Source organism: Chiloscyllium plagiosum, chromosome 11, assembly GCF_004010195.1.
Source record: "Chiloscyllium plagiosum isolate BGI_BamShark_2017 chromosome 11, ASM401019v2, whole genome shotgun sequence".
Taxonomy (NCBI): Eukaryota; Metazoa; Chordata; class Chondrichthyes; order Orectolobiformes; family Hemiscylliidae; genus Chiloscyllium; species Chiloscyllium plagiosum.
Window position 1 is genome coordinate 66,626,549 of NC_057720.1, and position 13,604 is coordinate 66,640,152.

Consider the following 13,604-nt stretch of genomic DNA (forward strand, 5'->3'; position numbering starts at 1 on the left):
TCAACAACCTCAACAGCACCACCCTGGCCAAAAAAATTGCTTCATTGGCATCCCAGCCACCAAAGTAAATATTCAGTTCCTGCATTACCAATGCAACAAAGTTGCAATGTGTGCCATCAACAAAATGCACTACAATAATTTACCAAGGCTTCTTCAACAACACCTCCTAAACCCTTGAACTCTACTGCCTATATGGACAATGATAGCAGATGCATGGGAACACCTAAACCTGCATGTTCCCCTGCAAGTCGCATGTAATCTTGGCCTGGAACAACATTACCATTTCTTCAGTCACTGGGTAAAGGTTCTAGAACTTTCCAAACAACAACAAAAGAAAACAAAAAAGAGACATTTGCTGAGTTTCTTGCAGGACATTAGCACTTCCCAAAGTACTTTACACCCAATGGAGTACATTTAAAATATAATCATTGTTGTAACGTAAAAAATGTGGTAGCCAATTTGTGCCCAACAAGTTGCTATGGAAAGTAATCTGATAACGCCCAGAAAAGTTAGGTTTTATTCAATGTTCATTGAGGGATAAATATTGTCCAGGCCACCAGGGATAACTCACTTGTTCAATTTCAAAATGTTGTTATCGGACTTCTTTGCATTGACCTCAGAGACTAGACAGGACCTCAGTTTGTACATACGGAGGATCCCTCAAGGCAACTCAAATACTATGGCCTGAATCACAATTCTTGGAGGATTTCTCATTGTGAGGCCTTTGCATGCTTTCTTGCCCTATCTAACCAATCCCACCGCATTAACCCATTATGGTACCTCTCACATCTGACTTCCACACCATCTTACTAAATGCCATTTCAACAACTCACCACTCAACAGATATTCACTTAACTCCAGCATCTCTTATGCCACGTCATATTTTAAGAGCAAGCTGCGCACCTGGATGAGCAGTGGCATTCCACAGCTACTTTGCTTGGTCAAGGACAGAGTTTTGAACATGTTGGAGAAGGTGAAGATGACACTGCAGAATCTTGGAAATCCTAGTGGATGGGGTGGTCCAAAGCACAGGCCCCTGACACGAAGACTGGTAGTACGTTTGACCTATCTAAACATAAGCACCCACAGAGTTACCTATCGAAACCCCCCAAGGCCATTGGACTCCTCTGTCTAGCAGGATTCCTCCACCTCAGCTGTGAAACCAGCAACTAAACTAAGATGTAGTGGGTGGCAGGGAAAGGAGAAAACCTAGTGAAGGCACTTGGTGCCATGTGTGAAGACATGGTGTATGCCACTTTCAGTTTCGGCAATGGTCTTAATTTACATGTGCTTGTAAGACTCTCTATGTAGGTGCTAAATGCATATTTATGTCATTTTGCAGCACTACATGGACACAGATGAAGTTCCATTTATGGAGGTCTGCACTGAGAGCATTAATATTCAAAACATTGTTTGACCAAATATTCCTGTTCTCTTAGGGAGTTAAAATTGCTGTGGCAATGTGCATTTTCTTGCATCCATGTTGTAGATTGAAGCTATTGATAGTGCTGTTTGAGTCTCCAACTGCCTCACTGTCACACAGCACAGGAATCTTTCTTGGCCCAACTACCTGCTACTGGCATGTTTCAGGCAAGATTTGCAGGTTGATAGTTAACTCATTTGGCCATGTTATAAATATACCTTCCTTGGGTGATAAGCTCTGAGGTGGAACTCAAATCTAAAGTTTCAGTTTGTCAGAGACATTAACCTTTGCACTAGAAGTTGTCCTGCTAGGGCACTAGATTACAAAATTGCAGCAGAGAAGAAGCAAACTTATCTCTGTCCTCTTTAAAAAGCAATTAAGGATGGATGATCCATTCTAGCCGCACCAATGATGCTCACATCTCAAGAATGACTGAAGAAAAATTAAAACTGTACAGGGTGACCATGGTTTCCTCTGACTTTTACCTTATGCTCAGATATGTTGATTAACATTTCACTTTTTTAATTACAGCTGCACAATAGAAGGACAAATTGAGATGAAACTCAAATTTGGTGTTGCAGAAACTGTATATCAGCAGCTCCTTCTGCACCTTCTTGAATCTCACTATTTAAAATATTTATTGCCAAACAACTTAATGAATATTCCCCCCATAATCCCACCAAGATTCTACCACAAGCCAAAATTTAATTTCATCCTGATTCAGTATCTAGCTAATTAACAAGATTAAGGCCATCAGCATTAGATATTTTGACACCATTGAATAACTACTTCAAATGTTCAGTGTTTCTTCCCAGGAGCTATATTTAATTCTTGTCAAGTTTTATTACCACCATTCCAATTTTTCACTTGTTTTTTTCTAACTGAGTGGCAGCTCCCAAAACTGCTTGAGAATTATTTGTTGGGGGTCCACTCACTCTGCACATCTTCCCACTCCAATGTAACTCCTCAAACCAGTTTCACTGTTTCCTAATGTGCTGTCAACTTTTGATCTCATCCCAGAATAACAGAATTGTAATTCGGTCATGTATCAAAACAGGAAAATGTCTGGATTTCATTTAATTTTTAATATTATCAGAGTCTACTTAATATTGTTCTTTATAGTGAGCTTCAGTTGGTTACAGTTAACCCATAGAAGGTTTTGGTCTTCAGGCATATTTCTAGCTGAAAGGGACCTCTGCTCCCTTCTCTAAATCAATCCCAAACGTAAATTACGTTTCCGGTTCATTCCAGAAACACAGTGCTTTATTACTTTAAAGGTGCAAAGATAAATATCAGTAATTGCCTTTGTATCATAATTATCTAGTTCATGGTTCATATCAATATTTTAAAGTAAACTTTCTAGTTTGGGAAGATTCAATTTGTAAGAATAAGGAAATTAAAAATATTAAACTTTAGAAACTACCAGAATACCTTAAATAACAGTAATTCAAATTAAGTCTGTGTGTACTAATGATGTCAAAAGTTATCAAGGCAAAAGCCCTAAAAATTACAGGTAGCCTTTATTTAGCTGGCGAACTGAAAACAGTTAGCCTGAGGAGAATTGTCCTGATTTCTATCTATCAGACATAGTTAACCTCAGTGCCAAAGCCATGAGTAATTCAGGATGCAGCCTTGTTTGGAATCCTGGAATGTTGTCTGTGGGATTTTTATGTAAAGTCATAGAGTCATAAAAGATTTACAACATAGAAAGAGGTCCTTCAGCCCATTGTATCCATGCCAATCATCAAACATCCATCTATTCTAATCCCATCTTCCAGCACTTGGCTCGTGGCCTTGTATACGATGGGATTCAAATACTCAGCTAAGTAGCTCTCAAATGTTTTAAGAGTTCCCATCTCTTTCATCCTTTCAGGCAGTGAGTTCCAGATACCCACAACCAGTTGGATGAAGATTTTCTCCTCGAATCCCTCTAAACTTCCTGCTCCTACTCTAAAAGTATCCCCTAGTTATTGACCCCTTCTATTAAGGGGAACACTTTCTTCCTATTCTACCTTGTCAATACACTTCAAAACTTTCTACCTTTCAATTAGATTCCTCCCATCTTCCCTCCTATAAGAAGACCAATTGCAGCCTGTCTCCTCACTCTCAAAGCTGATTTGCTCTAGCACAGGCAACCTTCTGGTAAACCTCTTCTGCACCTTGTCTACAGCAATCGCGACCTTCCTCTGTGTGGCAATCATAACTGTACACGATCCTTGAACCGTGGCTAATTAACATTGTATACAGCTCCAGCATTTCCTTGTTCCTGTGTTCAATGCCTTGGGCAATAAATGCAAGCATCCCATAAAAAATTTTTAACCAAGTTATCTACTTGTTATGCTGTCTTCAAGGATCTATGGACATGCACATCAAGGTCCCTCTGATCCTGTGCACTTCATAGAATCCAACCTTTCACTACTCCTCATCTGTGACTGGAGATATTGAGTTTTAAATACAACTGGGGCCATGAAGGGCATCGTAATCAAACACCACTGAGGCATCCATTTTCCCACTGCTAGTCTTTGTGACATTATTTTCAGTGGATTCATGTTGGTGTTACTCATAGAGTGAACAGAATCTATGTTGATGGGGGTAAGCCCCTCTTCAACAAGCAGTTGTCGTTGCAGAGTGTGGTGCTGGAAAGGCACAGCCAGTCAGACACATTCGAGGAGCAGGAGAGTCGACGTTTTGAGCATAAGCTCATCATCTTCGACTCTGATCTCCAGCGTCTGCAGTCCTCACTTTCTCCTTAGGCAGAAAAACAGCTTGTTAACAGCCGTAAAGCAGCTTAGAGCAGAATTAAAATGGCTGTCAGAAAGCTTCAGTATTTCTGATGTGGAGGCCTCCAGCAAGAGGGTAGTGAAGCCTTGTAAGGAAACTAAGGCAAATTGGAAAGTAATTTAGCTGGAGGCTAGGAGAAGGTTTTTGTGAAGATCTGTAGCTCGGATTGTGCTTGGAGTTGTTGGTTGATTTGCCAAGCCAGTTGAATATTTTACAAATTTTTTGTTCCCCCTTCTGGGTGACATCTTCAGTGCTGTGTAGCCTCCAGATGAAGCAAAGAAAATCTACCGGCTCAATCAACCGACCAACAACTCCGCTAGTAGGAGGATCCAAGAAAGTTCATATCTTCGGTTATAGCAATTGAGGAGATTGGAAGTGAATTCTTGATAGCTGTGGCATTTTAGTTTGGTCTCACGAAGTGAAGGAACCTCCAACAGTCTGATTGGCCAAAAGGGTTTCTGGGGAAATTCATAAGAAAAAGGCGAGGTTTATTTTATTCTAAAGTATATGTGATTATTTTTTACTATTGCTTTTCAATGTAAGGTATAAGTATTCACCGAAAACATTGTTTATTTAACAGTGTTTGCTTTACTTACATGTAGACTTACAAATTAAGAGGAGTATTAAGCCATTCGACTCCTCAAGCCTACTCCGACACTCATAAAGATCATGGCTGATCTGATTATTCCAGATTCCTAACAGCCCTAATAATCATTCAGTCCTTGCTTATCAATAATCCATCTACTTCTGACTTAAAAATATTCAAACTATGCTTCCGCTGCCTTGTGAACAAGAGAGCTCCAAAGACTCATAACCCTCTGAAGAAAATATTCTCCCTATCTCTGTCTTAAATGGAAGGCATTGAAACTGTGACCCGTCACTCTAGATTCTCTCACAAGTGGAAATATCTTTTCACTTGCACCTATCAAGACACTTTAGGATCTTATCTGTTTCAATCAAGTTACCTCTGATTCTTCTAAACTCCATCAGATACATCCAAACTTTTCTCATTAGATAATACATCTAGGTTTATGCCAGCAAACCTTCTGTGAGTGGCTTCCAATTCATTTACATCTTTCTGCTAATAAGGAGACAATATTGTACCCAGTTCTCCAGATGTGCTCTCACTAGAGTCCGGTATAATTGAAGCACATCACCCCTGTCACACAGTATGTAAAGTAAAACTCATTTGTTTTAAACATTCAACTATTTTGGCAGTTTGAAGTTCTCTTTTAACATTAACAGAACCTGCTTGGATCTACAAGTGTTAGACTGCTGATTGCAGATACCTCATTACCTTCATCACTACCAGCTTGTATGTCCAACATCTCAGAGAACAAAAATATTTATCACTGAAATGGATGGAAAGAATCTAACTGGAGACACGCTTCCAAAAGTCCAGGTCAATATTGCTTCCAATTCTATCCATATATTCATAAAAGATAGATGGAATTACATTTGCTCTTTTCTGCCAAACTTGATGCCTTACCTAAAACTTCAGAAAAGCACCAGTGGACATTTCCATTTTCCCACCTAATTGTCCTGTGATTTTGGTGTCCAGGACTAATGCTACAAAATATGCTTACTTAGAGGTACTTCTGTGTGTTTTTTTGGTTCACTTGCACAATGAACTGAGTTGACATTGCTGCAAACTCATTCCACTTAAATCCTTGCGATCAACAAAGGAAGGAGACTCTTATTCCAATATTCTGGTATATATTCAAACAAAGACCCATAGACTAAAAAGAAAGTAATCCGCTGCACCAGTTGACACAGTAATAATTGCTTCCCCTTCTTTACAATCAAAGACACATAGTTCCTCTAATATTGCATGGTCATCATCCTCTCACAGTGTTAATGATTCGCTTCTACAACTTAAACTCTGGCTTGACAGGATTTATGTGATTAGATCCAGTGATCCAAATTGTAAGGATACTTCAGCATAATAAGATTTTGTATAAAATAGCCATTACATAGGTCTGTTTTATGATGATGATTCATATGCATGCACTCTTCAATCTGGCAACCATCAAATTAATCTGATAAATGCTTTTCAGACTAAATACTCAGTTGTTTGGTGAGTGAACGTGGCAACTCAAAATTGCTGTTCCCAACATGCCAGCTAGGTTCTGGGCAGTGTTAGGTTGGCTGCTTTCAGCTGTAGGATCAAACAAAAATCTCCAAGATCTAAAATGCTGGACAAAATCCTGGAGTTGTTGAAACTTTTAGAAGTAAAGGGGACAGCTGGCCTGAGCTCTGTGGAAAATACACAGCCAACAGGGCCTAGGGATAGAGATTTCTGTCTGGGACTATTGTTCAGCCTGAAATCCCAATTTACACCACATCTCTAAAAGAACAATTGATCAAAACAGACACTAGCCCAAGACAGCTTTTACATTTCGGGCTACACAGCTGAGACAGTAGGGGGCCGATAGAGATATTGGTCATTCAACCTCGATCAAAACTCATTCACACATACTCCAATCATTGGAAAGCCAATTGACTTCAGAAGAGAACATCAAGAGCTTAAAGAAGACCATAGATCTGAGGGTAGTGAACGAGGCACACAGTCAGTATAACAGCCAGCCCCAATCTCACCTGAGGAGATGGCCTTTTTTCCAACAATAAACTTCCAGCCCAATGAGCAGCTTTTAAAGCAAGACCCAAGAGAAATCCAATCAGGTTGAACAGAGAAGCTGACTCGAAAAGTTGAACCAAGAGTATCATCGGAATAAAGGACATCTGAGGTGAGGAAGCCAACCAAGCACTATCTGAACAACAGCTTCCAGACATGGGCCTACTCTGAAACAAGACAAACAATGGCAATAACCTCAACAGCCAGGTGCACTTCAAAACCATGTTTCTCAGTGGTGAGCTTAAATACCGAATACCCCAAAGTTCCAACCAAGGGAGAGGAAGACAGGTGATGACAGCGCATTGGGACCCTAAGTGTAGGAATTCTGATTAACAAGTCTGAAATTAAACACTGTTGTTTTCTGTGTATGTCAGTAGGATAGTGTTCTTATAGTCGAAAAATGTGGCACTGGTAAAGCACAGCAGGTCAGGCAGCATCCAAGGAGCAGGAGAGTTGAAGTTTCTGGCATAAGCCCTTCCAGCATCTGCAGTTCTCACTTTCTCCGAGTGTTCTTATAGTGTCAATCAAGCTACTGGTGTACAACTAATTGTGTCAATTTCATTGTTTATTGCGTTTACCTATCTTTCTTATATTGTACTTACCTTTTATATTTTAAGTAAACAAAGAGGTTCTTTTGCCCTGAAACACCTGTCTACTGCCTCTTCATTTCAAATTCCCGAAGTATGTCCAGAACCAGGCATCTGGGGGGTGATTCAAAACACTTAAAAATCAGAAAATAACTGATTGAAAACCAGAACTATACACAACCAAGGAGAAAATGGATGTGTTACAATTAGTCTTCTAGTGTACATCACCAGGGAAAGTTCTGTCTCCAGATTACTAACCAGTAACTCCTGCTATAATGTAAGTGTGCACATGCACAATCATGCCAGAGCAGCCAGAACAGGCTTCATCATAATGTCTCTCACATCAGTTAGATGGTCTGCTTGGAATCATTATCTGCAGGGACACATGAAAAAAACTTGCTTGCGATAATATACCAGGATACTGTTGACCAGAACTGTACTCCATAAAGATAGAGAGGAGTGGAGAGGAAAGGACAAAGATAAAGACAAAAGTGGAGAGACAAGCAAAGGAGAGAGGAAAAGAGAGAATTTGAAAGGGGTGGAGTGGACAGTGCGATGTGAAAAGTAGGGCCAAGAGGAGATGAGAGGAGAAGCATACAAGAGAGTAACAGAAGTGGAGAAAATTTGCAACATGAGCAAGATGTTTCCAGATCAGTAAACCAAGTACTAATATCTTCTTAATGCTTTCAACTATTATTGTTGAGAAACATATGAACATGTAAGCACACAAATATTCATCTCACCTCACTTCTTAAAGTGCACAGTTAAGTCAGTGATCACTAAACTTGCTACTGCCCTCATCTAACAGGACACCAGTTATTTCAAACTTCAACCTGAAAGCACATTACCAAAAAGAAATTCTCAAGCAGTCCAGGGATTAAGATGGAAGTTGAACTAATCAATTCATGTTGGAGCTGGTCTTTAGCTATATGTGGATCTCAATAGAGCTTAAATTCGATAAACATGTTTATCTTCCAATAACTTCAGTTTGCAAAGCACACAGATTTAAGCAATTTCCAACAAACTAATCATGACTACAGCAGTCATACATTTTTCTTTTGCATTTAGATGTTATTTGAGACAGTTTGCACTCTCAAAATAGTTACTGAAATGTCCTTGTGTTGTCCCTTACCTTTATTGTTGCGATTTTTGACCAGGAAGCTCTGCTTAGTAGGTTTAGGGCTATGTGTCTTACTTGGAATTTGGAATTCCTCCAACATATTTTCTCTACTGGGACTGACAGACAGTAAGTGAATCGCATCTTCTGTTGGAGTCCTCTGAGGTACAACACCAGCATGGCTGTTGCTACATGGCTTTTTATCCTCATTGGGAGAAGAATTTTCTGAAACCATGCTAAGGGTTTTATTGTTGGCTGAAGAAGTCATTCTTGAATAATCCCTCAATGCAGGCATTCGGTGTCCACTGATCATCCCAAAGGCTTGGGATGCAGTACTCCCACTGTGCATATTCTATTCCTTTTAGGCCTTCACAGCATAAATCCTATCAAAAATATATTTGGAGAAATGTTTAAATGTTATTTCTTTCATATAAGGAATATTAGCAAACTGAATACATTTGAACATAGGTCCCAAATCTTTTCTTTCTCTTCCCCAATTACACCTGAAATGAGCAGATTTCTGCTGCGGTATAATGACAAAGGTAAGTATTTGCAATTGACTAATCTTCATCTTTGAGTAAAGATGCTAAATATCCTTCAATACTTGATTACAAAGCGTATCTGAGCCAACCCCTACTCTGTTCCCAACCCAACATCAAGACACACACAATTTTTTGCAAGGGTAACTCGACAGCACCCAGGAACACAGGTCCCAGAAAATTGTTACCCCATCAACATTGGTGGTAATTTCACAATGTCCCAACTCCAGCTGAGAACAGTGAACTTAGTCACAGACCAAAACTGAACTTGGCGTATTTATGATCTTTATACCACACAGTCCATTGGCCTACACTGAACTAGTTTCTTTTTAGAAATGTGATTTTAAAGAAAATGGTAATATCTATAATTAATTTTAAAATTATCCTAAACTTTTTCTGTTTCACCTGAAGCTTAACTGATGGCATAGTCATCACTCAATGGCTGGTTTGTGTACTGGATATTTTCAATGCAAAGAGTGTAGACGCAACATAACAACAATGTGGTAAAACATGATAATTTGAATTGCAAGAGACCGTCTCACGAATTTGTTTTATGCAAAGCTTCAAAATAGTCAAGAAAGCCCCCTACCTAAACATCCCACACAACCCCTACCCTCCATGTAACCCAATTTGATTTCAAATGCGATTCATGTCAAAAAAAAGTGACGTCGTAAATATATGAAATTGTCTTTGTTTTTCAGTTTGTTCACACCTACCAATGGCCTGACTATGTACAACAAAAGGCTTTGAAAAATACTCTGAGTTAACACAGGCAAAGCTCAGTAATCTTTCCTACTTTGCAAGCTGTCTTCAGGAGGTGCCTACCATGTTGTCAGTGCAGTCAAACATGCTTTCTGTGTTTTTGTGCTGCAGTGAGAAATCCCAGTGCACATCTATGATCTTTTGAGCATCAGTTGTGGAAATAAGCAGTGAGCAGGCATTCATTGTATTCTTCAGGGTCATCAGGGAGATAATTTTTCTTTTCTTCCCTTGGTACAATTTGCCCTGATCCAGTCCTCAATAATGCTGGAGATCATCCAGGTGGCTTTGTTAGCCTCGTTCTCTGTGGGTCATCCACTCACATTCACAAAACAACATGACACCTTGGACTTTCCTCTCACAAGAGGCTGCAGCTTTTCAGCACCGTCAGTGTTAGTGCAGGCCATGACAGTGCCTCACTTTCTACCATTACACATTTCACCTTTAAACTTCGACAAGCGATCTGGTAAAAGCCAGTAAAATAGTCCAGTTTCAACCACATTGTAAATATTCCCTTGATACATACTTATTCAAAGTGAGACCAAGACAATTTTGTAGCATCTGTTGTAGGCTTGCCTTGATTTTGCATCCTTGCATGGTCTAACACAACTCCAATTAACTGGCATGGTCATATGAAAAGGACATATGAGTTTGACTAATCTGGAGTTACAAATCCAGCACTTTGGCTTGTAACAGCTCTCCTTCTGTTGGATTTCTTATTCTGATAGTGGGAGTGCCTGACAACTTTGCCACAACAGGAATTTTGGATTATCCAAATTTGAATCATCATGACATTAAAACAACGATATTTTGCAGAGCTATCATTCCTAAATTTAAAAAAGCCTGTTTATTAATTCCTTTACTTCTCAATCATAGAATTGAATAGTTTCAGAAGGTAACATTTAGATCCTGACACTTATAATTCTTGGCTTCTTGTATAACTGTAATCAAACACCAACAAATGACTCTTTATCAAAAATGATATTTATAAACACAATGTAGTACACACACTATATAGTGTAAATGATACAGTACTCGTTTTTGGCTCTTATGTTGAGCTGCCAAATTCTTTGGTATTTGAGACAGAGTATTTAATGGTGATTTATTAGATCAATATTTCCCACTTCCCAACATTGGGCAATGCAAAAACAATCCAGACGAAGCTAAAGGAAGCCCCCAGCATCACAGGTATAAGTCTTCAGCTAATTCAATTCACTGAAGGCACTTGATCTTGTAAAGGCAATGGGCCCTGACAACATTCCAGCAATAGTACTGAAGACCTGTGCTCCAGAACTTGTCACATCCCTAGCCAAAGTATTTCAGAGTCAGAAGTCACACAACATCAGGTTATAGTCCAGCAGGTTTATTTGAAATCACTTGATAAAGGAGCAATGCTCCGAAAGCTTTGGATTTCAAATAAACCTGTTGGACTATAATGTTGTGTGACTTCTGACTTTGTCTATCCCAGTCCAACACCAGCATCTCCATATCAAAATATTTCACCACAACCATGATATTGGCATTCACCCAGTAATCTGTAAAATTGCCCTAATATGCAGTGTACACAAAAAGCAGGACAAATTAACCCAGTTCTGAAGAATGGTCTTTGGACCCAAAACTTTGACTCTGTTTTCTCTTCACAAATGCTGCCAGACCTGCTGAGTTTCTCCAGACATTTCTGTTTCTGTTTGTTCCAACCAATTACTGTCCTGTCAATCTACTCTCAGTCATCAGTAAAGTGAAACATCTCACAACACCAGGTTACAGTCCAACAGGTTTATTTGTAAGTACAAGCTTCTAGAGCACTGCTCTTTCATCAGGTAAAGAGAGGAAAAAGGTGACGAGATCACTGGACAAGAGTGCTAACAAGCAGCACTTGCTGAGCAATACCCTGCTCACTGTTGCTCAGTTTGATTCGCCAGGGCCATTGAGTCCCTGACCTCATTACAGGCTTCATTGACAAAAGAGCTGAATTCCAGAGGTAAGGTGAATGTGACTGCCCTTAACGTCAAGGCAGCATTTGACTGAGTGAGGCATCAAGTGTCAATGGGAAACAGGAGGAATGTTCTCTGCTAGTTGGAGTCATTCCTGGCAGAAATGTAGATGTTTGTGGTAATTGAAGATCAGTCATCTCAGCTACAGACTTCTCACAAGAGTTCCTCAATGGATTGTCCTAGACCCAATTATCTTCAGCTGCTTCATCAAAGACCTTAACTTCATTATAAGGTTAGAAATGCCAATGTTCACCAATGATTGCACCATGCACGATTTCTCATGTACTGAAACATCAATGTCCAAATGCAGCAATATCTAGACAATTTGCAGGTGGGGAAATTAACATTCACTGTGTACAAGTGCCAGTCAATAACCAACAAGACAGAGTCTAACCATCACCCCCTGACATACAGTAATATCATCATCACTGAATACCCCACTATCAACTTCTAGGGAGCTATCATTGACTAGGAACTGAACTGAACATGCCATATAAGTAACAGTAGCTACAAGAGCAGGTCAGAGGCTGGGAATTCTGCAGCAAGTAACTCATCCTCTGAATCCTCAAAGCTATCTATCTCAAAGTCATGAGTGTGATAATACACTCCCACTTGATTGGACGAGTGCAGCTCCAACAATACTCAACAAGCATGATAACATCCAGGACAAAGCAGCCCACCTAATTTGCACCAGATCCACAAATATTCATGAGCAGCAGTACGTAACATCGACAGAAATTTGCCAAGGCTCCTGAGACAACAGCTTCCAAACCTACAATACTACTTCTGGAAGGAGAAAAGCAGCAGGTATATCCAAATTCCCCACTAAGTTACTTATCGTCCAGACTTCAAAATATACCACAGTTCCTCCAATGTTGCTGGGTCGGAATCTTGGAACTCCATCCTTAACAGCATGATAGTTGTATCTACACAAATGGACTGCAGTGGTTAAAGAACACTGCTCAACACAACTTCTCAAAAGTAGATAGTATGGACAGTAAATGATGGTCCAGCCATGGACACTGCATCCAATGAATGAATTTGAAAAATTGTAATAACCTTCATCCAGAAATATGCATAATCCCTGTTAGCTTCTTCTGAGGTTCCTGCCATCTATCAATCTTCAACCAGAATTTCTTATACACCCAGTCTGTCTGCACCACCGCACACTGCCCTTGAAGCAGCTGCAGGGGTGTAGAGACTATCACATATCTCCCTCTGGAATGTGTCTTTGCAAAGGAAGTCTGGAGATAGATGTAATGGTTTTTGTTCAGGTTTGGCCCAAGCAGTTCTGTGACCTGGGACTCTGTGCTCTATATTCTGTTCCTGGGGCACACAACAAGACATACATTCACTGGACCTAGAGAACCACCAACTCAGCGAAAGATGTTCTTTGGTCTGTCCAAACCTTGCTGGTTTTCCTAAAAAAAGGAACTGACCTCTAATCAGTGTTGCAGACTGGCACATTACAAGGTCCAAGACTATGCGCTGAAGGACGCACTAAAACACCAGCCGCCAAGGTGCAGTGGGTAAAGACCGCCATCTGAAGTCTTTTTAGAGTCATAGAGTCATAGAGATGTCCAACCCGTCCATGCCGGCCAGATATCCCAACCCAATCTAGTCCCACCTGCCAGCACCCAGCCCATATCCCTCCAAACCCTTCCTATTCAGATACCCATCCAAATGCCTCTTAAATGTTGCAATTGTACCAGACTCCACCACATCCTCTGGCAGCTCATTCCATACATGTACCACCCTCTGCATGAAAA

The 13,604-nt window shown here is 40.1% G+C and overlaps 1 protein-coding gene across 5 annotated transcripts in view; it reads right to left on the bottom strand.

Moving 5' to 3' along the window:
* The window catches only part of LOC122554496 (zinc finger protein GLIS3), a 455,475-nt gene that overhangs the window by 434,021 nt on the left and 7,850 nt on the right, over window positions 1–13,604 (bottom strand). For all 5 annotated transcript variants that reach the window (XM_043699622.1, XM_043699620.1, XM_043699621.1 and 2 more), the window contains one exon: window positions 8,559–8,926. In XM_043699622.1, the coding sequence (XP_043555557.1) occupies window positions 8,559–8,892 (334 nt within the window). In that variant the 5' untranslated portion in view covers window positions 8,893–8,926. The remainder of the gene's footprint in view (window positions 1–8,558; window positions 8,927–13,604) is intronic.